Source organism: Corticium candelabrum, chromosome 19 (assembly GCF_963422355.1).
Source record: "Corticium candelabrum chromosome 19, ooCorCand1.1, whole genome shotgun sequence".
NCBI classification, from domain to species: domain Eukaryota; kingdom Metazoa; phylum Porifera; class Homoscleromorpha; order Homosclerophorida; family Plakinidae; genus Corticium; species Corticium candelabrum.
The window spans coordinates 4609880-4634041 of record NC_085103.1 but is presented as its reverse complement, the minus strand read 5'-3'; the positions used below and the strand labels follow the sequence as shown (position 1 = coordinate 4634041).

General features: G+C 42.0%; 4 protein-coding genes and 1 long non-coding RNA gene across 7 annotated transcripts; 1 reads left to right on the top strand and 4 right to left on the bottom strand.

Annotated features, from left to right (window-relative positions):
- Window positions 1-47: 47 nt before the first annotated feature.
- LOC134194762 (hsp70-binding protein 1-like) lies at window positions 48-6451 on the bottom strand. Its single transcript, XM_062663715.1, has 5 exons — window positions 6315-6451; window positions 5122-5326; window positions 4193-4414; window positions 3070-3225; window positions 48-316 (listed from the first exon to the last, which is right to left on the bottom strand). The coding sequence occupies exons 1-5, from the start codon at window positions 6420-6422 to the stop codon at window positions 48-50; spliced, it is 960 nt and encodes a 319-aa protein (XP_062519699.1). The 5' UTR covers window positions 6423-6451.
- A 1341-nt stretch (window positions 6452-7792) lies between these two features.
- LOC134194741 (cyclin-dependent kinase 2-like) lies at window positions 7793-15653 on the top strand. The gene is made up of 8 exons (XM_062663693.1): window positions 7793-8078; window positions 8139-8216; window positions 8967-9087; window positions 9171-9341; window positions 14731-14832; window positions 14900-14961; window positions 15176-15317; window positions 15433-15653. The coding sequence occupies exons 1-8, from the start codon at window positions 7951-7953 to the stop codon at window positions 15526-15528; spliced, it is 900 nt and encodes a 299-aa protein (XP_062519677.1). The 5' UTR covers window positions 7793-7950; the 3' UTR covers window positions 15529-15653.
- Window positions 15654-16591: 938 nt separating this feature from the next.
- Window positions 16592-22055, bottom strand: LOC134194736 (uncharacterized). Of its 3 annotated transcripts, XM_062663687.1 has the most exons (7): window positions 21940-22055; window positions 21703-21798; window positions 18778-20006; window positions 18073-18280; window positions 17836-17970; window positions 17590-17761; window positions 16592-17333 (listed from the first exon to the last, which is right to left on the bottom strand). In XM_062663687.1, exons 1-7 carry the CDS (start codon window positions 21982-21984, stop codon window positions 17155-17157), a joined length of 2064 nt encoding a protein of 687 aa, XP_062519671.1. In that variant the 5' UTR covers window positions 21985-22055; the 3' UTR covers window positions 16592-17154. The 3 variants fall into 3 exon arrangements, with proteins under 3 accessions (XP_062519671.1, XP_062519672.1, XP_062519670.1); XM_062663688.1 differs by lacking the exons at window positions 21703-21798; window positions 21940-22055 and adding an exon at window positions 21480-21684; XM_062663686.1 differs by lacking the exons at window positions 21703-21798; window positions 21940-22055 and having other exon boundaries at window positions 18778-20396.
- Window positions 20359-21451, bottom strand: LOC134194738 (uncharacterized). The gene has a single exon (XM_062663689.1). The coding sequence runs from the start codon at window positions 21340-21342 to the stop codon at window positions 20359-20361; it is 984 nt and encodes a 327-aa protein (XP_062519673.1). The 5' UTR covers window positions 21343-21451.
- Window positions 22056-23203: 1148 nt separating the features above from the next.
- On the bottom strand, window positions 23204-24049 carry LOC134195111 (uncharacterized). The gene is made up of 3 exons (XR_009972319.1): window positions 23892-24049; window positions 23517-23631; window positions 23204-23448 (listed from the first exon to the last, which is right to left on the bottom strand). It is a non-coding gene; the product is annotated as an uncharacterized LOC134195111 (long non-coding RNA).
- Window positions 24050-24162: the final 113 nt, after the last annotated feature.

The following is a 24162-nucleotide window of genomic DNA, read 5'->3' as shown; positions in this document are numbered from 1 at the left end:
TTTGGTTGTCATATCATCAACCTTCTGCTTGTTTCCACCTTCATGTGTCAAGCGGTACTGCACAGCCGCAGCAGTTCAGTGCAGTATTCAATTTCTTCTCTATACTCTTCGTCGTCTCCACGACGTAGTCTCAACCTTTCCTCCAACGTTTCCTTCAATGCCAACCCTGGATGTTTACATTGAGACAAACCCTGAGGACAGTCTGTTGCAAGTGAGAGGAGAGCACCAGCTATGTGCTCTCCAAGGTGGCCGGCTGAGTCTGCATGTCGCAGCAACTCAGTCAATTCCTGGACGAATCCATAACTACACAGTGTACCTACCACATACAGAAACAATATAAACAGCAGACAGTGAGATTAATTCATGGAATGTCAGAGGTTTGTCTGTTTTTCTCTCTGTACTGAAGACTAGATAGACTTGAGGGTCCAGCTGGTCACATCCACCACACACACACACACACACGCGCGCGCGCGCGCACACACACACACACACACGCGCGCGCGCGCGCACACACACACACACACACACACACACACACACACACACACACAAACACACCGATGACCCTACGAGGCATAAAAGGAGAGAGTAACCGACTGGACCCTCCACCCTAACTGAAGAGTAGAAAACTAAAGCACTGTGGTCTAAAGACTAGAAAGAACACAATGTGTTCTGCCTTGTTTATTTTCTCGCATATGTGTCAACATATTTCCACACACAAAATGATATACAATAACATTGAACACTTCATTGTAACCGAAATGCAAAGTCATGTTTACTATATACAGTGTAACTCATACAGCTACAGTAAAACACTGTTCAACACTAGACTAGTCCTCCCTTTCCTACTCTCTCCCCTCTAGCTCTTCGATCGTCCTATTCTAGCTTGCCCAATATTGCGCCTTTCTTCAACCCTAACCACTAAACTGTCTGGATATGGTAAGTAGATTAATTAAATTTTTAATTAAATGCAAACACAACAACGGATACAAAAGACCATTATTAGAAACGTCAAAATTGACAAATCCCAAAAGGATTTTTAGGCAGAACCACCAACAGACATATGACAACTTCATTCAGATGCACGACCTGTGTGTGTGTGTGTGTGTGTGTGTGTGTGTGTGTGTGTGTGTGTGTGTGTGTGTGTGTGTGTGTGTGTGTGTGTGTGTGTGTGTGTATGTGTGTGTGTGTGCATGTGTGTGTGTGTGTGTGTGTGCATGTGTGTGTGTGTGTACTTGTCTGTCCATTCTCTTTCTATCCTTCTGTCTGTCTTCTGCTAATCTGTCTCTCTCTTTACTCATAGACTACACGTCAGTTTGTCTGTTGACATTACTGTACAAACACAACAAGTACATTTCAAACATCAGTGTACGACAAATCATCTAATCTTTAAGTTGTCCCTGGGCAACTATACGTGAACTTTTTAGTTGCCCAGTCATTACTCTGGTAGCCCATAAACTAAATCCATGACCACTATTGCTATGGTGCTATCGTTGATTTATGAAAATATATGTATTTGCAGACAGGCAAAATACAGCTAACAAACAGACAGACAAACAGTGCACATAAACATTTTACATTTATCACATGTATTAGCATTGATGTATTAACTTCAATGTATAAAAGATGCATTGACAGACAGACAGACAGACAGACAGACAGACAGACCACAATTTCTGACTCTTTGCAAACCAGAAAAAGTGATCTTCTGCTCCAAGTCGATTTCTTCGGGCCCTATTTCTGCCTCGTCGCTGTCTGTATTGGAAAGCACATCCGGTTCTTTGTCTGCCAGTGCCAACTTTAGACGTAGAGCTTCACGAGCTGCCTCAATCGACCTCGTGTCAGCCTCTAAGTCCAAATCCAAACAAAACAAATTGACCACTGCAACTAATTTTGGGGCATCAATAACATTTTTGCTGAACTTTAGAATCTCTTCAATTATTTTTGGATCAACAGTTGATTCACTTTGCATTTTTTTCAATCTCCTTTTTCTTTAGTTCTAATTCTAATTTGGCTACTCTTTTTTTCAATGTATGGATTTCTTTGTGACAGACAGACAGACAGACAGACAACTGAGTGCAGACATGACAAGTTCAAAAATTACTGGACGACTCGATTGTTATGCAGCAATGCAATGCAAGAATGTTACTGCAGAAGATGAGCAGAGTCCAGTGCAGTGGAGGTGACTCAGTTGGTGCCATTCGTAACCCTGTTAGCTTTGTCAGCTGTTTGACTCTTAGTCATAGTTAGAGACCTCTTGGGTCCAATTTCTCCTAAAACTTGCTGATTGTTAGCATATTATAGACTCTAATAATCATATTAGTTTGGTATAAGAAATATGTGTATTGACAGACAGACAGACAGACAGACAGACAGACAGACAGACAGACAAACAGACAAACAACCTGTGAGAAGCAGACTTGCCGCTCTAAACTGGCAGTTTCCATCTCGTTGAACACAGAGGAGCAAATGATATGCAGGGCCAGAAAAAGAGGGTAAAGATACAGGACTCTGCAACAATAGCTGAAATCCTGCCCATTATGATTTATGGATTCGCAGTCATTACCTTAATTAATTAAAGAATAGAGTAACCCGGATAAAGATAGGATGCTTGTTTGTAATTTTCAGTTTTGGGTACTGCTATGTTACAAGCAAGCACTCACAAGCTTAGATGGCACAAAGTAGTATTGCCTTGACACTAAACGTCATGCCCAATCTGGAGGTAATTAATTAGGAAATGACACACAGATATCTGATCTGTCATGACACCTAAATGCTCTCAGCAGGTCTGTAAAACGGTAGACTTATCTATAAGTAAGTTTACTAACCAAGGTCCCTTTACTTTACAGTACTGTACCTCTCTGCTAATTAACACAAGTGATATAATAATGAGGGCATGCTAGCTTGCTCAGGAAGGAAAAGTCAAGCTGGTAGGTAGGGTAGCTGTTGGCTAGTTGTCCCTGGGCAACCATAGTTTGCCGTTTCAGTTGCCCAAACATATTTTTGGTTGCCCCGGGCTCCCGGGCAACCAATTTATCGTACACTGAACATTCATGCAGCAATTCTTGCCTTTGGCCTCTGAGTGTTCCTCTGCAATATTCTTCAACAGGAAAATCGCTTTCGTCTTCAATTTTTCTGACTTGCTCTTTATAGCTGTGACCATAACACCAATACCTCGTTCACAAAGAAATGCCTTCAAAGCATCCGGAAAACCTCTCGTTAAACCTACAGAAGCAAGAGATCGATGAAATATCGGTTGTCAGTGACACACAAATTGTGCATGGATGCATTTGAGTTATAATTGTGAAGATCTACTCACACCATTATTCAAGCAAAAATGTCAAGCAAAACTATCAGAAAATTAGGTCGCGTTACATCACGTGAACACAAGATAAAATGGTTTGAATTTGATATCAACAACTTATAAGCCCAGAATGCCAATCAACCTAATATTGTATGCACCCACTATTAGCATCAATGAAGCCAGTACCTGATATCTGTCTCTAACCACAAAACATCTCAGAAGACACAAAGATGCATGAAGACCAGATCTCATGCAAGTCTCAGTTAGTCGTCAGTTTGATTAGTAATTGAATCCGAGTGTATACAGACTCTAGACTACTTGCACAAACCGAGCAATAAGTCAGTCGGATATGACCCAAAATGAACTTGCGTGTCCACCTGCAAACTGCCTCATCTATACCTACAATATGCTTACAAGCCTACTCAATCATGAGGCCATCTCCTCACCAGATTGCTCTATTACCAGGTGCATTAGAAGCAAATGTAGAATAGTCTGGCCTAACGCGCGTTAACTAAGAATTATTATGCAAAAAAAAACTAGCGCACTCTAACCATGTTTATTAATTTCAACAAGCAAATGACAGAAACTTGTCAAACAATCTTAGCTGCTCCTCACTAGCAATTATGACTCTGAAACCAAAACCTCTCAACATCGAGCAACCTGGTGACCTCGAATATTTGGAAGGTCAGGTAAAACATATATTAGCTATTTAATCACTTACCACTAAACCGGAAGTATAAAATAATGGCCATCTGGCCAAATTCCATTTTTTTTTAAAGTGGTGCAGACATGGTCACGTGACCAATGCCCTTCAGACGGACCCCTGCTTACCATCACTTCTGTTTGCCTTACATCTGCAAGTTGATCAGATTATGTTTGAGAACTTACTGGAAATTGCATAGAGTGCCTTGGTCTTCACTAAATCATCTTGACTACTGTGGCCGACGTTGACTAGGATGTCAAGTCCACCGGAAGCAAAAACCTGCGATTGACAAAATGGATTGTTCTGCACCAACACGGATAACACCTCGGCAGCTCGCCACTGCAACGAATGTGCATCAGTCTGTAGGATGGCAAGAATAATGGGCAACCCACCAATAGTGATAAAATCTGGATAAATAACAACAATATTTAATTAATATTTCAGACAATCATAAAACTGTATATAAATTTTGTATTAGTAGGATACACTCAGTATGTTGCAACTGGATTAACAAACTTCATACAACGAGACAGACATGCATTTAGGTGATGGCAATCTGTTATGGGTAAAGTGTTTGCATACTTGTCTACCATTTTGTGATCTGTGATTGTTGGACTGAGGAGTGTCTGTATGCTTGTTTGTACCATCTGTTGTACAAGTTGTATGAGTCTAGTTGATTGTCTCTTTCCCATACACACACAGTGACACACACACACACACACACACACACACACACACACACACACACACACACAGTGACACACACACACACACACACACACACACACACACACACACACACACACACACACACACACACACACACACACACACACACTACATGCACACACTACATGCACACACACACATGCACACACACACACACACACACACACACACACACACACACACACACACACTTGTCCAACTGCCCACCAGTCTGAAAAACACCAGGAGAGTCTCTCAGCTATTACCATTACCTTCATTTCCCATTTTACTCACACAAAACTTCATAATATTAGTACACCAAACATACATCAAACCTATTACCTCACACTATTAATAAATAAATAATTAATTAATTAATAATTAACATTAATGTGTTCGTACATACCTCTAGCATTGTCTATGAGATCCACTTTTTCAGCAATCAAGTCTAATGCATCCTGACTCGCTTCAAGTCTTTTCTCTCCCAACTCGGTCTCTGTGCTCGACACACCACTATCCGTCGTCTTCAAAACTTGCAAACACTGTTTCATCACTGTGACGTCATCAGCACCAGTATAGTGTCGTAGAGCTTCGTTTAACCAACGAGCATCCTAAAGTAACACCAGAACACCGAGTGTCACTTACTAACCAAAATATTATTATTATTATTATTATTATTAACCCAAGACGCGCATGCGCTAGGGTTACAGTAGTGTGTCAGTAAACGGCCAGTTGGCCAGCCAATTTGGAATGCAGTGCATGCGCACAAGTTAATTAGCACTCACTGCATGTACACAAGTCATTAGATTCAAAGTGGATAGCAGATGAGGGTTTAGCACTTTAGTGCTTCTTCCTTATTAATATTATTATATTATTTATTAGTTTAGTAAACATTGTGTCACGTGACCCATCGCTCAACGACCACAAGCTAGCTCTTGAACTGTGGATCAATCACAGTAATTAATTTTTTAGTGTAACCCTACTTATTCTAGCAGATGACAACCTTAATAATTAATTAATTAATTATAATCATTAATTATTAATTAATTAATCAATTATTGATTGTGATCTCTTACATCTTCTGATATTGGTTTTAATCTAAAGTTGTACAAATCATATTTATATTTATATCAATAAAATATTTAATCTAAGGTTGTACAAATCATATTTACATTTATATCAATAAAATATTTTAATCTAAGGTTGTACTGTACAAATCATATTTTATGTTTATATCAATAAAATATTTTAATCTAAGGTTGTACAAATCATATTTTATGTTTATATCAATAAAATATTTTAATCTAAGGTTGTACAAATCATATTTTATATTTATATCAATAAAATATTTTAATCTAAAGTTGTACAAATCATATTTTATATTTATATCAATAAAATATTTTAATCTAAAGTTGTACAAATCATATTTTATATTTATATCAATAAATGCTTTATAATCTCTTGTAGTTCAATGTTATTGAGTAAACAAATTTCTATTTACTTATTAGGATTACTATTCTAACGGATGACGACCTTAATAATTAATTAATTAATTAATTATAATCATTAATAATTAATTAATTGATTGTGATCTCTTACATCTTTTGATATTGGTTTAAGGTCCTTTCTACATTCGTCTCCTTGTTGTTCTACTGACCACTCCAGTAGATTTTTGACGCTACGTAAACGTTTCTCATCTTCAGCCATATGACGTTGCGGTACGACGACGAGAATGTTCCTAACACGCGATAATTCCCCGGATGTTACATTTAAATGACGCTTAACTTGCTTATTTGATCACGAGATTTACTGTCGGCTTTCCAACGCAACAATTTTAATTGTGGTAACAATTTATTAGCTTATGTTAAACAATTTATTTTGTATTACCTTTAACAGAACGCCGCTCCCATTCATTCATTCGAGATGAGACCCTGCGGCGTTTTTTAGTGTATTCGGCGTTCATTCATACACTTACTTAATTATAAGGCGCATTTTTAGTTTACTAATTTGCATTAATTAGCGGCGTTTTTTGAGAGCTGCGGTTTCAAGGAAATAGAAATGTATTTACTGGCTAGCATTGAACTACAAGAGCTTAAAAAGTATTTATTGATATAAATATAAAATATGATTTGTGTACAACCTTAGATTTAAAATAATTTATTGATATTGATGCAAATATAAATACGATTTGTGTGCACAACCTTAGATTAAAATATTTTATTGATATTGATATAAATATAAAATATGATTTGTGTACAACCTTAGATTTAAAATAATTTATTGATATTGATACAAATATAAATACGATTTGTGTGCACAACCTTAGATTAAAATATTTTATTGATATTGATATAAATATTATATATGATTTGTGTACAACCTTAGATTAAAATATTTTATTGATATAAATATAAAATATGATTTGTGTGCGCAACCTTAGATTAAAATATTTTATTGATATTGATATAAATATAAAATATGATTTGTGTACAACCTTAGATTAAAATATTTTATTGATATTGATATAAATATAAAATATGATTTGTGTACAACCTTAGATTAAAATATTTTATTGATATTGATATAAATATAAAATATGATTTGTGTGCACAACCTTAGATTAAAATATTTTATTGATATTGATATAAATATAAAATATGATTTGTGTACAACCTTAGATTAAAATATTTTATTGATATAGATATAAATATAATTTGTGTGTGCAGTACAACCTTAGATTAAAATATTTTATTGCTAGAAGTTCAGTTCACAGACTAAAGATCTAGACATACCGATTTGTAAGCTACATGTGTCGGTGGTCTTGTGAAAGGAAGACGTCTAGGTAAGTAATTAATTCTGCTGCTGACACAAACAAACGTGTAACCGTATAGTGTCTGTAGAGCTCGGTTTGTTATTTTATTTTATTTTCCAAGCATTCTGAGACGTTCTAATCTTACAACGTACTATCACTGTGTCCATACAACGCTCTCAGACCTCACTACAGTACCCACGTACTAAATGGCAACACTGGCAATTAATTACCGCTAATCACGTGGCGCATCAACCAATCAACAACATTCGCGCCATTCCGTCCCGCCGTCTTGACAGAATACAACACCGAGTGACTCTGCATGCACTCAATCCCGACACCGGTCAGTCAAATCACAATTCCGACTCATCGCGACACGCCGCGTCCCGCCAAAACCCACAGCATCCAGCCACCGGCCTGTCAAGCATGGCGGACCCCTCGGAACGATTCCAGAAGCTCGAGAAAGTCGGCGAGGGAACATACGGAGTCGTTTACAAAGCGAAAGAGAAGAAAACAGGAGAGCTTGTCGCTCTGAAAAAGATACGACTCGATACGTGAGTTTGTCTAATGTTTTTGAGGTTTGTTGATGATTGTGGAGGGAAATTTTGGTGTAGGGAGACGGAGGGAGTGCCGAGCACTGCGATTAGAGAGATTTCTTTGTTGAAGGAATTGAAGCATCATAGTATTGTGAGGTCCGGTGTGTGGGGATGTTGGGATGAATGAATATTATGAGTTTAATTAGTTAGTTGATTGGCGGGTGAGTGAGTGAGTGAGTGAGTGAGTGAGTGAGTGAGTGAGTGTGTGTGTGTGTGTGTGTGTGTGTGTGTGTGTGTGTGTGTGTGTGTCTGTCTGTCTGTCTGTCTGTCTGTCTGTCTGTCTGTGTCTGTCTGTCTGTCTGTGTCTGTCTGTCTGTCTGTCATTCAAGGTCAAGTCCATTAGTTAATGACTTTGTTGTTTGCAAGGACTGGTTTGTATTTAAAAAATCCTAGCATGTGTACAAGTAGAATCTGTATGAGAATAAATTATCTGTGTGTGTGTGTGTGTGTGTGTGTGTGTGTGTGTGTGTGTGTGTGTGTGTGTGTGGCGTAGTTTTGTGTGTTTTGCTTGTTTTTCTGTATTTTAGTGTTTTGTCTCTTTGTTTGTGTGTGTTGTTTGTTGTTTGTTTTATTCATTTTATTTGTTTGTCATTGTTTGTTTTATTTGTTTGTCTTTGTTTGTCATTGTTTGTGTGTTTGTCTTTGTGTGTGTGTGTGTGTGTGTGTGTGTGTGTGTGTTGTGTGTGTGTGTGTGTGTGTGTGTGTGTGTGTGTGTGTGTGTGTGTGTGTGTGTGTGTGTGTGTGTGTGTGTGTGTGTGTGTGTGTGTGTGTGTGTGTGTGTGTGTGTATGCATCACATATCTACACACATCCACACACATCATCCCTCCACAACCTCACATTTCAGGCTCAAGGACGTGATGCATTCCCAAAAGAAACTTTACCTAATCTTCGAATATCTCGATCAAGACCTCAAAAAGTTCATGGATTCTGCATATTCTCTCAACATAACAGAAGACCTAGTAAAGGTACACCGAGGCCACACAATACAACATCCATCATTAGCATCCGTCTTTCTGTATTCACTGTATAAGCTTTTGTCTTCTTTTAGAGCTACATGCATCAGTTGTTGCAGGGAATCGCTTTTTGTCATGGACACCGTGTGTTGCATCGCGACTTGAAGCCTCAGAATTTGCTCATTGATAAGGAGGGACGTATTAAACTTGCAGACTTTGGGCTTGCAAGAGCGTTTGGTGTTCCAGTGAGATCGTATACGCATGAGGTTTGTGGCTGTGTTGTATTGTGTTGATACGTGTTTGTTGTTTGTCCACGTTTGTGTGTGTGTGTTTGTCCATGTTTGTGTGTTTGTTTGTCTATGTTTGTCCATGTTTGTGTGTTTGTTTGTGTCTATGTTTGTGTGTGTTTGTTCATGTTTGTGTGTGTGTTTGTTCATGTTTGTGTGTGTTTGTTTGTCCATGTTTGTGTGTGTGTTTGTTCATGTTTGTGTGTGTTTGTTTGTCCATGTTTGTGTGTGTGTGTTTGTCCATGTGTGTGTGTGTCCATGTTTGTGTGTTTGTTTATTTATGTTTGTGTGTGTTTGTCCATGTTTGTGTGTTTGTTTATGTTTGTGTGTATTTGTCCATGAGTGTGTGTTTGTCCATGTTTGTATGTTTGTCCACGTTTGTATGTTTGTCCATGTTTGTGTGTGTGTGTGTTTGTCCATGTTTGTGTGTGTTTGTTTGTCCATGTTTGTGTGTGCGTTTGTCCATGTTTGTGTGTGCATTTGTCCATGTTTGTGTGTTTGTCTATGTTTGTGTGTGTTTGTCCATGTTTGTGTGTATTTGTCCATGTTTGTGTGTATTTGTCCATGTTTGTGTGTGTTTGTTTGTCCATGTATGTGTGTGTGTTTGTCCATGTGTTGTGTGTTTGTTTGTCTATGTTTGTGTGTGTTTGTCCATGTTTGTATGTTTGTCCATGTTTGTGTGTGTTTGTTTGTTCATGTTTGTGTGTGTGTTTGTTCATGTTTGTGTGTTTGTTTGTCTATGTTTGTGTGTGTTTGTCCATGTTTTATGTTTGTCCATGTTTGTGTGTGTTTGTTTGTCCATGTATGTGTAACGTAGAGACATGTGACATATACGTCGGTGATTGTGATTGGTCACTGGACCGGTATTGTGTTTGACTGAGCTAGGGTAGTATAAGTAGCGGTATTGACTCTGATTGAGTTAGATTTGACTGGGTAGCGGTAGTGAGTGGAAGTTGATTAGGATTGCGTTTACAATATACGGCACGGTCAACCGTTGAGCAGTCTACGCGTCCTCTCTCGTAAGGTGCTGCGTCTGTCTTCGGGAACTCTGCAACATTTGGGAGCCTGTCTGGGAGAGTGAGTCCCAGCAAGAAGAGCGACCAACAAATCGAGGAGGAACAGAAGAGACTGCGAGGTTATTCCAGAGGATCATAGCCGTGAGTGGATGGTTGAATGGATCGTCTTATTGATGCCGGCGAGAAGGTTGGCCTGAAAGGTGAGGACTTAATGGCGTTTGTTTCGCAGCAACAGGCGATTGAACGCGAAGAACGCAAACTCGAAAGTGAGGAGTGCCGACGTCAAGAAGAGGCACGAAGGGCCAGTGCGGAAGAAGATGAGCGCAGAGAGGAAGCACGGCGAAGACACGAGGTAGAGATGAAGCGACTCGAATTAGAGGCGAGCGCGCATGCAGCTAGAATAAGCGAGGGCGGAGCCCGAGGACCGAATCCCAAGGTACCGAAGCTTCCTGTATTCGCAGATGGTACGGACGAGTTAGATAACTATTTACGATGGTTTGAAAGGTTTGCTACCAATAGTGGATGGAAGGAAACAGAATGGGCGTCCTACTTGAGCGCACTGTTGATGGGCAGAGCGCTCGATGTTTATTCGAGATTGCCGGATAGCACTGTCAACGATTACAAGCAACTGAAGCAGGCGTTACTTAAAAGGTACAATTTGACTGATGAAGGCTACAGACTGAAATTTCGGCAGGAGAGACCGGAAGGGGACGAGAGTCCGTTGCAGTTCATTGCGCGTTTGCTGAACTACATGAAGAAGTGGATGAGTCTGGCTGAAGTCGACGACACGTCGCCGGCACAGGTGCGTGACTTGTTCTTGAGAGAGCAGTTCCTTGAAGCTTGCCCACAAGAGTTAGCTGTGTTTCTGCGAGAGAAGCCACTCAAAAGCTTGGAGGAGGTGACGGAAGCCGCGGACCAATTTCTAACGGCGTGCAACAGACAACTTCACGTGACTCGGCTTTGCGCAACCGGAGAAGTCAGTCTAGACAGTGGATCAGCCACGCATCGCGAAGGAGAGGTGAAGTCAGTTAAGCCATCAGGTATCCAGTGCTTTGTTTGTGGCAGATATGGTCATAAAGCCATTGACTGCAGAGACAGAACCAAACGGAACTGTTTCAGGTGTGGTAAGGCAGGACATGAGGCAAGGAACTGCCGGAGCAATCCCAGGGCTGGAAATACTACTGTCAAGTCCACCTGTGTACTGCAAAAGAATGTTCGCCTGGACTCTGCTACTGAAGCCCATGGTGTGTCAACGGGTGACCTGGAAGAATCAATTGATGATGGATGCCTACTTCTAGCAAATGGTAGGAAGGTTCCGCTGATGCGCAGTGCTGTGAGTGAGGAATTGTCAGTGTATGCCAGTGTCAGAAGGGAGGATTGGTACTTCAGCGGTACGTGTTTTGAGAGATATCGGGTGCAGTGGGGTGATAGTGAAGCAAAAGTTTATTCTTGATACCCAGTATACGGGACACTATGGATTGATGCAAATGGTGGACAGTACCGTTCGTAGAGTACCAATGCCCACCGTTTGCATCGAATCACCATACTTGACAGGAGAGGTCTTGGCACTATGCCCACCTGATGCTGTGTATGATGTGATAGTTGGTAACGTCCCAGGCGCAAGGGCAGCAGGCGACCCGGATCCTGAGTGGCATATGGCTAACGCGGTGACGACAAGATCCAGCGCGAAGAGAGTAGGTGACACGACCCCTCAACGCACGACCAGTGGAAAATTGGGTCGAGATCAACCGAGACAAGATTGTGGAAATGCAACATGAGGATGTCTCGTTACAGAAGTATTACAAGAAGACCGATATCAAGAAGAAGGGTCTACAAGAAGTTAAGTTCGGAGTCAAAATTGAGTTCTGTGTCGAGTGTTCAAACACCCCCATGTCAACAACGGCAAGCCAGTTCAGCAGGTGGTGGTACCGGAGCAATTACGGAAGCAGGTGATGGAACTTGCGCACGACTCAATAATGGGGGGACACTTGGGCATCTGGAAGACAGTTGACAGGATACTCAACAATTTCTATTGGCCAGCCATACACACTGATGTGTTGAGATTTTGTCGGTCTTGTGACATTTGTCAAAGGACAATACGGAAGGGATCGGTTTCAAGGGCTCCTCTGCAGAACATGCCTCTCGTTGATCAGCCATTTAAGAGAGTCGCAGTCGACTTAATTGGTCCGATACATCCATCCAGTGAAGAGGGGCATCGCTACATTCTGACGTTAGTCAACTATGCCACGAGGTATCCTGAGGCTATACCCCTGAAAAAGGTGAGCAGCGAGACAATTGCCAAGGCTCTGGTGAATATGTATAGTCGTCTTGGGATACCTGAGGAAGTCCTCAGCGACATGGGCACTCAATTTGTGTCGGAGTGCATGCAGGAGGTTTCAAGGCTGCTGAGTACATGCCAAGTAAGTACAACTCCGTATCATCCAATGTGCAATGGGCTGGTGGAAAACTTTAATGGGACGCTCAAGACAATGCTGAAAAGATTGTGTAGCAAGCAGCCAAGGCAGTGGCACAGGAAATCTCAGAAATTACAATTTCTTCACAAAGATCGATCTCAGCAGGGGTTACTGGCAAGTACCTGTGGCACCTGGCGACATCCATAAAACGGCGTTTTCCACACCAGATGGCTTGTATGAGTTTCTTTGTAAGCCATTTGGCATGGTGAACTCAGGGGCAACGTTGACCAGAGCCATCAGGAAATTGTTTAGAGGAATGGAAAATGTAGAGCATTATGTCGATGACATTTTAGTTCATACAACTACGTGCGATTGTCATGTGGCGACGCTCAGAGAGCTGTTGAGACGACTGGCTAAGGCCAAATTTACAGTTAGACCATCTAAGACTGTTATTGGGGCAGAAACAACTTCTTTTGTCGGTCATCAAGTCGGTTGCGGAACAAGTGCACCACTTGAAGGGAACCTTCGAAAGGTGAGAAATGCCAGTAGGCCATTGACTAAGAAGGATGCTCGGTCATTTCTTGGCCTGACCGGGTACTGCTGTGAATTCGTCCCAAATTACGCAGCTATAGCTGTACCGTTGACTGACGCTACTAGGAAGGGACAACCCAACCAAGTAATCTGGGTGATGCTCAGGAAAAGGCCTACACGACATTGAAGGCTATGATAACAAGTCACCCAATTCTCCACCTTCCTGATCATAGCAAGCCATTCTTCTTGCAGGCAGATGCTTCTGAGATAGGCATCGGGGCTGTGCTCATGCAGCAACATGGGGACAAGATGTTTCCAGTCACCTACATCAGCAAGAAGCTAACCGAAAGGGAGAAACGCTTCTCAAGGATTGAAAGAGAATGTTTGGCGATCGTCTGGAGTGTAAAAAAGTTAAGAACATTTTTGTATGGAAGAGAATTTGTTCTTCAAACAGATCACCAGCCTCTAACATACCTCAAGCAAGCAAGATTTCTGAACGATCGAGTGATGCGTTGGGCGCTGTATCTACAGAATTACCACATGAAGATTGAAATGGTAAAATGGACGGAGAACAAGGCTGATTTTCTCAGCCACATGGGATGACGTCGATGTCTACTACGTGAGGTACGAAGATGTGCCAAAAGCAAATCTTGTCTAGACGAGGGAGTTGTGTAACGCAGAGACATGTGACATATACGTCAGTGATTGTGATTGGTCACTGGACCGGTATTGTGTTTGACTGAGCTAGGGTAGTATAAGTAGCGGTATTGACTCTGATTGAGTTAGATTTGACTGGGTAGCGGTAGTGAGTGGAAGTTGATTAGGATTGCGTTTACAATAGACGGCACGGTCAACCGTTGAGCAGTCTATGCGTCCTCTCTCGTAAGGTGCTGCGTCTGTTTTCGGGAACTCTGCAACATTTGTGTGTGTTTGTTTGTCCATGTTTGTGTGTTTGTTCATGTTTTGTGTGTGTTTGTCCATGTTTGTGTGTTTGTCCATGTTTGTGTGTGTGTTTGTCCATGTTTGCATGTGTGTTTGTCCATGTTTGTGTGTTTGTCCATATTTGCATGTGTGTTTGTCCATGTGTGTGTGTGTGTGTTTGTCCGTGTTTGTGTGTATTTATCCATGTTTGTGTGTTTGTCCATGTTTGTTTGTGTGTATTTATCCATGTTTGTGTGTTTGTCCATGTTTGTTTGTGTGTATTTATCCATGTTTGTGTGTTTGTCCATGTTGGTGTGTTTGTCCATGTGTGTGTGTGTGTGTGTGTCCATGTTTGTGAGTGTATGTGTTTGTGTGTGTGTGTGTGTCTGTGTGTGTGTGTGTGTGTGTGTGTGTGTGTGTGTGTGTGTGTGTGTGTGTGTGTGTGTGTGTGTGGTGTTGATCCTCTCACTTGTGTCAATGTAATAGGTGGTGACCTTGTGGTATCGTGCACCAGAGATCCTCCTCGGATGTCGATATTACGCCACTTCCGTAGACATCTGGAGCATCGGCTGTATATTTGCGGAGATGGTATGTACAACTTACCATACTCAGCATCACCATAAATTGCTTAGATTTTGAGTTTATTTGTCATCAGTTGAACAGAAGTCCTGTCTTTCCTGGTGACTCAGAAATCGATCAACTCTTTAGAGTGTTCAGGCAAGGCGACGCAAACGTGTAATCTAAGAACCAAATGCACACACTGACTGTGTGTGTATGTGTTTGTCCATGTGTGTGTGTGTGTTTGTCCATGTGTGTGTTTGTGTTTGTCCATGTGTGTGTGTGTGTGTGTGTGTGTGTGTGTGTGTGTGTGTGTGTGTGTGTGTGTGTGTCTATGTGTGTGACTTTGTGCTGAAATTCGTATCTGATTTAGAACATTAGGCACACCTGATGAGAGCACATGGCCGGGCGTCTCTGACCTTCCAGACTACAAAGCAACATTTCCAAAATGGCGTGCGCAGCCGTTTAACAGTATAGTCCCTAAACTAGGGGAAATCGGGATTGATCTACTAATGGTGAGACACACACACACACACACACACACACACACACACACACACACACACACACACACACACACTCACACACACACACACACACACAACTCTATCGTGACTTATCTATTTTCAGCAAATGCTCACTTACGATCCATCGCAACGAATATCAGCGAGGAATGCTCTCAGCCACCAATACTTCGTTGATGTCCAACTCCCACCACTATTATGAAGCTCTCTCCTTGCACTGCAACAAGAGTGTGATATTGTGAATTGTTGTAGCTAAATCATGTACTATTATTCAATCATAAAGTACAGGCATTGCAATTTGTGTGCGAAATAAGAAAATGATGAGGTCGTGTGTGTGTGTGTGTGTGTGTGTGTGTGTGTGTGTGCGTGTGTATGTGTGTGTGTGTGCGTACATGCATGGAGACCTAAATATTTGGAAATTAATTAATTAATAACGAAAATAATCAATACATTAATAAATATTTAGTAAATGTGTTAATATTTATTAATATATTAATTGATTTTTAATAAAAATAAAAATATTAATTAATGTTAATTACGAATTTTTAATATTAACAAAAGATGAGATTGTAGTAAATAATTATAATTAGAATATAAATTATCACATAATATTTAGAAACAACAATAAATATGTAAACATAATTAAGATTTTAAAACTAGTTATAAAAATCTAAAATTAATATTAACTTAGCATGTAAAGTGACAACAAGTAAAGTGAATAAATAAAACGCCATTTTATGTGTCAAAATTTGTAATAATTAATTAATTAAAATATATGTAAATTAGTAACTAATAATTGTTACTGAAACTATTAAATTACAAAGCTACTGTACGTACTTGTACTTCCAGACAAGGTTACTGAATATGCGCAAACATACCTTTGCGCTAGCCCCGCGTGTCCGGTAAGCTAGCAATTTAGAAACAACAATAAATATGTAAGCATAATAATTAAGATTTAATTACTATTTTCAAATTAATAGATTATCTAAAAATTAATATTAACTTAACAAAAAACTAATAAAGTGAAAAAATAAAACACCAATTTACGTATCAAAAGTTTGTAATATTAATTAATTAAAAAATATATATATATAAATTAGTAACTACTAATAATCATTATTTGAAACTACTAAATACACTGTTGTCTGTACAGTACTTTCAAATGAGGTTACTGAGCATGCGCAAATCTGTGTTGGCCTCGCGCGACCAGTAACCTAGCGCCATACGGGTAGTCAGCCCCATGCAACACACTGAAGGCAGGCGAATTCAGATTAAATTTTTGTCCTACATGTTGTCATCATCATCAGTCTATCAAAATACACTACACCAATGCATTACACGCTCGCCAGTCCACGTTTACTGCATCTACACATGCTGCTAGAACGGCTATGAATAGTCAGTCAACAATGGCATGTCCCACATACGAAAAATAACTAAAATGCCTAAATCACTTGCTCATCTTTATCTCTACATGTATGTGCCACATAAACACTCTCACTGTCACATGCCCAGTACTGGACATAAGGATCCACTTGCTCATCTAAAATCAGAGGAAATTTATAATGAAAACAACTGAATTCTTGGCGTCCACTATGTGCCACTCAATCGGCTAAATTGAAACAACAAAATTCTTTTTTGACGTTTGACGTCTCCATGTCATATGTGCGTGTGCTGTGATTCACGGCTAACAGTGAGTCGGGATGAATTGATAAACACAAATATATCACTTGGCACGAGGGGAATAACGAAATAATGAATTTTTATGTGAGGGTATCTATGGTGTGATTTGATTGGTGGATTGATGTGCTATGTTGGTGTGCTTTATTTGCTAGGACTCGAAGTCCCACTCATCGGAGACCGTGAATTGTTGGTCGTCGAGAATGTCTGTTTGGGTGTCGGGCTGCAGCGGTGCAAGATCGTCGAGTCGTAGACATGACCAGAGGACGTTGCGTGTGAGTTGGATGATGTGGACGAGATCTTCGATACTGGCAGCGATGGCAAGCACTTCTGTAATGAAATAAGAATATGTTATCTGTGTTGTGGTGTGTGTGTGTGTGTGTGTGTGTGTGTGTGTGTGTGTGTGTGTGTGTGTGTGTACGTGTGTGTATGCATGTGTGTATGTGTACGTGCGTGTGTGTGTGTGTGTACATGTGTGTACACGTACGTGTGTGTGTGTGTGTGTGTGTGTGTGTGTGTGTGTGTGTGTGTGTGTGTGTGTGTGTGTGTGCGTGTGCACGTCTGCGTGTGCATGTGTCACTCCCACCTCTTTCATCCCATTGTCCACGTCTTGCAGGATCAGCCATCGCCTCTCTCTCCTCTTGTCTTGTACCCTGCACGGCCCGTATAGCAGCCAACCAATGATGCATACCAGCCTCTACATCCGGAGGCAACGGAGCACGACTCAAACGCTCCAAACGACTCACAAACGCCTCCATCTACACACACATTTATACAGCAAAATAAGAAACAACTGCTAGCATACACTCAGTGACTGTATGTGCACACACACCTTGGCATGTTCCCTGAACTGGTCAACAATGAGTTTGTCAACTCGTGTGGGATTGGGTGGCAACCGAGGGACTAAACCGTGAAATGAGTTTCTCACTGGTGGAGGGTATCCAAACGAGGTGACATCAGATTCGGCCTTCAAAGTTAGAAATACAATTCAGCGGCCATACAATCATTTACAGAGAGAAATCCACACAGTGGACAGACAAAATACAGACAAAAAATGCTACATTGTTACCTTCTTTCTTTCAATTTGAAATTGTTTCATTTCTTCGAGGCATAATTCGAGCTGCATGTGTAGCTCTTGTGATGGTTTTGGCCACCCGCTTTCGTATGATAGTCCTTGGCTGTTGCCAATTGGGTAACTACCAGGCGACTGTGGAGCGTAGCTTTTGTTGTACATCCTCTGTCCATAGCTGGAATATGATTGATGAGGGGGATAAGATCTAGTAAGATGAATGGAATGTGAGATTATTGTATTGGAATTATGCATCTCACAATACATTAGACTATTGTATTGGAGGGATGCATCTTACAATACACTAGACTATTGTATTGGAGGGATGCATCTTACAATACACTAGACTATTGTATTGGAGGGATGTATCTCACAATACACTAGACTATTGCATGGGAGGGATGCATCTCATAATACATTAGACTATTGTATTTGAGGGATGCATCTTACAATACACGGTTTAGACCCATTTATTGAAATAAACAGGGAGCAACTAGCTAGTACCAGGCCAACGCACGTAACAATAGTGCGGTACCAAAACTATTGTATTGGAGGGATGCATCTCACAATACACTAGACTATTGTATGGGAGAGACACGTCTCACAATACATTAGACTATTGTATTGGAGGGATGCATCTCACAATACACTAGACTATTGTATGGGAGGGATGCATCTCACAATACCACTACCAGAGTCCCTCACCGTTGATCATGTGGCATAGGTGGACTCGACCCCGGCGTCAAATTATGCGGCGCATACAAATGCATCGACCGTCCATGAGTCGAGTAATGAAACGAATGACTCCTCCCTACAATCGTCTTCCTCGTCTTATTCACTCTCATCCCAGAATGCATCTGCGGGTGAGCAACCGGCGGCCCACCTCCCCCTTCCACCGTCATCCCATTCACCGACGGATCGGAACACGAATCCTGCGCCGACGGATCAAAGCTCGTATACAGAACGCCGTCAGAGAATCGCCGACTCTTGTTGGCGAGTCGCGGTGGCCGATTCTGCCGTTCGCTATACCTCAACTGCACTTGCCCGTACTGCTGATGCCCGTGGTAATGCTGCACAGGTGGCTTACTATGATACTGATGTGGACTCTGGCTGTACGAACCCAGATACTGACGCGACGGTGCGTTACCGAAACTTCGGTTGTTATGATATCTCGGTGCGTACCCGGGCTTCGTGTGAAACGCACCGTTCCCGGTGCGATAGCTACGCATGAAGTCCTTCCCGGTCGGGATCGACGGCGTCGCGAGCAACGGCTGCTTGATCTTCGGTTGAGACGAGTAAGCGCCCGAGATGGCCTGCGGGTACGAGTGCCTGTTACCCGGAATACTGTTGTGCATCATCAGCTGGCTCTGCATGTGGACGTTCTCGTCCGATTGTATGAGCGGGGAAGACTGTGGACGGCTGAGAAATTCCTGAGACGGCGGACTGCTACCAGCGGACGGTGGTGCGCTCGCCGACGGTTTTAATGTGTTGATGACTGAATCTTGTGGCGTGAGCCCAGCGTTCGTGACCGCCCAGACGGACTGACTGTGTGCCATGATGCGGAGATCCGAAGCGAGTGCACTGTCCGCTGAGCTGTAGGATGATAGAGAGCCGTAGCTTCCTCCCGGATGAAGGAAATTTGTTTCCTGCCATGACTGACCGGACCAGTCGAATTGTCGAGGGTCAGCCGGCGAGCCGAAGTCGTCCTCATGGCCGGAGTCACCCGCGATGTCGTCGTCTAGGAGTTGGTTGACGAGGTTAAGAGCGACATGATTGAGCGCTCCTTCCAGGTCGCTTGGACCGCCCCACGTTGCACTGCGTACGTGCGTTCGATGGTTGACGGGTTGGCCGGTGGATTGGGCCTCGGGAAGGTTGCCCAGTTTGTCAAGTTTCAGCTGTTCGAGTTCTTTGTGTAGAATGTCATAATCATTGCTCTGTAAGTCAATAATTAGGAATAATAGTGTTGGACCTAGGTGACAAACCGAGACAGACAGACAGGCAAGCCTGGCAAAGCCACCCAGACAGACAGACAAACAGACGGACACACAGACAAACAGACAGACAGACAGACAGACAAACAGACAGATGGATGGACAGACATATGGACAGACAGATGGACAGACATAAAGACAAACAAACAACCAAACATACAGACAAACAACCACACACATAAACATCCAGACAAACAAAATGCAAACAACATACTAACAAACAAGCAGACATACACACATAGACAAATGACATGTTGACAAACTACAAAGAGACAAATTTAATTTCACTTGTAAATTAATCTAAGAAACAAAACAGACAGACACACAGACAGACAGACAGAGAGACAGACAAACAAAGAGACAGATAGACAGAGAGAGAGAGAGACAGACAGACAGACAAAGAGACAGACAGACAGACAGACAAAGAGACAGACAGACAAAGAGACAGACAGACAGAGAGACTGACAGACAGACAGACAAAGAGACAGACAAAGAGACAGACACACAAAGAAACAGAGAGACATACATACAGACACAGAGACAGACAAAAAGACAGACAGACAGACAGACAAAGAGACAGACAGAAAGAGAAACAAAGAGACAGACAGACAGACAAAGACAGACCTCCAAAGTAGCATTCACTCAATTGAATCATGTATTTTAAACTATAGAATTTAGAGATTAAAGACAGACAAACAGACAGACAGATGGACAGACAGACAGATGGACAGACAAAGAGACAGAGAGACAAACAGACAGACAGACAAATGGACAGATAGAGAGACATACAAACAAATAGACAAACAGACAGACAGACAAATGGACAGACAGACAGACAAACAGACAGATGGACAGATAAACAAACAGACAAACAAACACAACAACTAGCAACAAAACAGAAATGACTAACACACTTAATGAGAAAACCTACTAACACCCATAATATCCTCTTAATCCAATTAGCCAAACACCCACAACCAACACACACACACACACACATACACACACACACACACACACTCTCTCCTTCTCTATCTCCCACCAACCTCAACCAACATTCACCACCACCACCATACCCACCATCACACTCACATCCAACACACAAAACCATCACGAGCATGACACGTGGCACGACCACGCCCCCTCCACATAACAACCACCGCACGACCTTCCACGGAAACAATCGCGAACACGAAAAGGCGACAAATCGCACATACACACTCGGAAAATAACGCACCAACCCCTTCCTCGCGACCACGACCCCCCGTCCGACCGCCATCAGTCACAAATCGCACACAAAAGAATCAGACGTCGAATTGAAAGGCAAAACGCGACGCTCACGCCATCGCAACGCGTCGAAAACACGCACGAGGACTCGCCCCGTCACATACCATCACAAAGAGTGACAAAGAATACCTGCATCGGACACAGCGAGGCGTCATTCGTCGCCATTCGTCTCCCGGTGAATGATCAGCGACGAGTGGAGGGGCACACGGCGCGCAATCGGGGAGGATTCTACGCTCGACAGATTGCGGAATGTAAAAGGAGGATTTATCTTCGCAATGCGGAGGAAATTCCTTTGATTGAGTTCCGCTTCTCACCATAAACCACGCACATGGTCACGCCCCTTCAGACTCACCTCGTTTTGTGCCGGTTGTGAATGGGCACCTTCGTCAAAATGGTTTTTGTGGGTTGATGTTGCGCTTTCACGTCGATACACGCCGCTTTGCGACTCCTGCAGAACGAAACGAACGAGTTATTGACGATCACGTGACTTAAGAGAATTGATCGAAATAGAGGAAACGGTGAAGCAAGTGGGGTCGTGACAGTGTCGAGCGTGTGGGTATTTGTGCGCGTTGCGCGTGTGGTGACTGACCTGTCGTGGAGAGAGCTCCGAACGCGACACAGCGGGATCGGACATCAGACAACTGCATCTGATGCAAAGACAATGCTGACGTCACCCGATCACGTGACCACTCCCGGGTGACAGTCAGGCCCGTCGTCCTCGGAATTCACTCGTTTTTATCAGCCGATCTTGACGCGATAATTGATAAAAGGTCAATGCATGCGACGCCTAAAACGTGGAGCCACAGGTGTCCGTCACGACGCCATGATTAGTCATAGGTCACGTGACCCCCAAAACGAGTAGCAAAGGTCAGGAGGCACGAGAATTGGCAGATTGTATGCAAATTACTCACTCATGCATTCAATTGTTCTTTATTCACTCAGCACTCTTACACCTGATGATACTAGGAGTCTAGCATGTGCATTGCACGGGGTTTGCGACAAATCTAATTAGCGAAGTGTAGCAAGGTTGCTACTTAGTCGCTGCTGACGAGGGCAACGCCTTCTAGCAATGCGCTTCCTCTCTAGCAACCCGCTTCCTTGTGTGTGCGTCAGTGTCGGAGAAAAATAGATTGATTTCTATGAATAGAAATTTGGAGAAAAGTTTGCGTTAACAAACAGGCGGGTAGGGATAAACAGATTGGTAGACATCAATAGAGTGACAGACAGACACACATGCAGACAGACACACATGCAGACCGACATAAAACAGATAAACAGAGAGACTTGCAAAGGTGAATGATTGATAGACAGATGAACAGACAGACAAACCAGACAGGCAAACAGACAAGCAGACAGACAGACAGACAGACTAATAGACAGACAGACAGACAAACACACAGACACACAGACAGACACAAGCAGAAACACAGACAGAGACACAGACAAACTGTTAGACAGATGGACAGAGACAGACAGACCAGACAGATATTCAGACAAACACACAGACAGCAAACAGACAAACACAAACAACTAAAAAATAAACCAATGAACAGACAGAGACATAAACAGCATGCATCCCTTCAGACAGACAAGCAGACAAACTCTGTCGCAGACAAAAACAGATGTGCATAGGCAGACCACAAGATGGACAGACAAGCAGACACACAAACAGACAGACACAAACATTCAATTAATATTTTAATCACATGCCTGCCTCAGTCTGTAGCCAACAAACTCTAAGGCATTACCATGGTAAACTGTTGTGTGACAATGCGCAGGCGCATGATAACGTTACACTACGCATGCGCACAATAATTCTCAACCACATCACGTTAGACAACGACAACAAGTGTCAACACATCATCCTGATCACATTGCATTAATTTCAATCTCAAAATAAATCTTAAGAAACAGCATTGATCGTTTACAGTCAACATGAAATACGACGACCAGAGAGACACTCCATACAGGTCAACGAACTGTATGTACACTCATGCATTAGGGATATTGTGTAGTACTGTAAATTCAAAAACTCGTATGTTGATATCAATCACAATAACTGTAGAGTGTCCCGTATGTTCTCCCACTTAGAGAGAGTCTGCAATTAAAAAACACACACGTGTGTGTACATTTAGTCGATGGCTATGTGGGAGAGTAAGATCTTACTTGATTAGCTAGTTCTAGTTGGCGACGAGTTGATGACAGAAGTAGTTCTTGAAAATCGTGCTTCTTCTGGGAATGAAAGTCTTTAGTCTCCTTAACGGCCGTGTCGACAAATGAGCTAACAGACAATGACGTAACAAATTTAAGATCATTGCTTGTCTGTTTGTTTGTTTGTCTGTCTGCCTGTTTGTCTACATGTGTGTGTGTGTGTGTGTGTGTGTGTGTGTGTGTGTGTGTGTGTGCATGTGTGTGTGTGTGTGTGTGTGTGTGTGTGTGTGTGTGTGTGTGTGTGTGTGTGTGTGGCTGTCTATGTGTCCGTCTTCCGCCTGTCTGTCTATCTGTCTGTCTGTCTATTCACATAAAAGCTATATGACTTACGACAGCTCCTCTTGTAATTGTTGCATGTTCTGATCAGCCAACTGCACGTCGTCTTCATATCCTTTCAATTTCTGTTCTGAAGACTGTCCAGTGCGAAACAACCTTGCTGATATCGATGCCCATGACCAACCAGTTGGCTGTACATACAAAATTACAAAATATGCGTAAGCAGACAGACAAACAAAACTGCAAACAAATACACAAACAAATCATAAAAAATACAATATAAACAAATAAATAAAAATAAATAAACAAACAGGTAAAAGACAGA

What these genes read in the sequence shown, in the direction of transcription:
- LOC134194762 (XM_062663715.1), bottom strand. Translation starts at nt 6,422, where the DNA reads ATGGCTGAAGATGAGAAACGTTTACGTAGCGTCAAAAATCTACTGGAG. An exon ending in TTAAACCAATATCAAAAGAT is followed by an intron (nt 5,327 to 6,314) that starts GTAAGAGATCAC and finishes GTGTTACTTTAG; the next exon opens with GATGCTCGTTGGTTAAACGA. An exon ending in GGAACACTCAGAGGCCAAAG is followed by an intron (nt 317 to 3,069) that starts GCAAGAATTGCT and finishes TGTATGTGGTAG; the next exon opens with GTACACTGTGTAGTTATGGA.
- LOC134194741 (XM_062663693.1), top strand. Translation starts at nt 7,951, where the DNA reads ATGGCGGACCCCTCGGAACGATTCCAGAAGCTCGAGAAAGTCGGCGAG. An exon ending in TAACAGAAGACCTAGTAAAG is followed by an intron (nt 9,088 to 9,170) that starts GTACACCGAGGC and finishes GTCTTCTTTTAG; the next exon opens with AGCTACATGCATCAGTTGTT. An exon ending in GCTGTATATTTGCGGAGATG is followed by an intron (nt 14,833 to 14,899) that starts GTATGTACAACT and finishes ATTTGTCATCAG; the next exon opens with TTGAACAGAAGTCCTGTCTT.
- LOC134194736 (XM_062663686.1), bottom strand. Translation starts at nt 20,249, where the DNA reads ATGTTTATGTGTGTGGTTGTTTGTCTGTATGTTTGGTTGTTTGTTTGT. An exon ending in TTCAAATTGAAAGAAAGAAG is followed by an intron (nt 17,971 to 18,072) that starts GTAACAATGTAG and finishes CTAACTTTGAAG; the next exon opens with GCCGAATCTGATGTCACCTC. An exon ending in TGGACAATGGGATGAAAGAG is followed by an intron (nt 17,334 to 17,589) that starts GTGGGAGTGACA and finishes ATTTCATTACAG; the next exon opens with AAGTGCTTGCCATCGCTGCC.
- LOC134194738 (XM_062663689.1), bottom strand. Translation starts at nt 21,342, where the DNA reads ATGGCGGTCGGACGGGGGGTCGTGGTCGCGAGGAAGGGGTTGGTGCGT.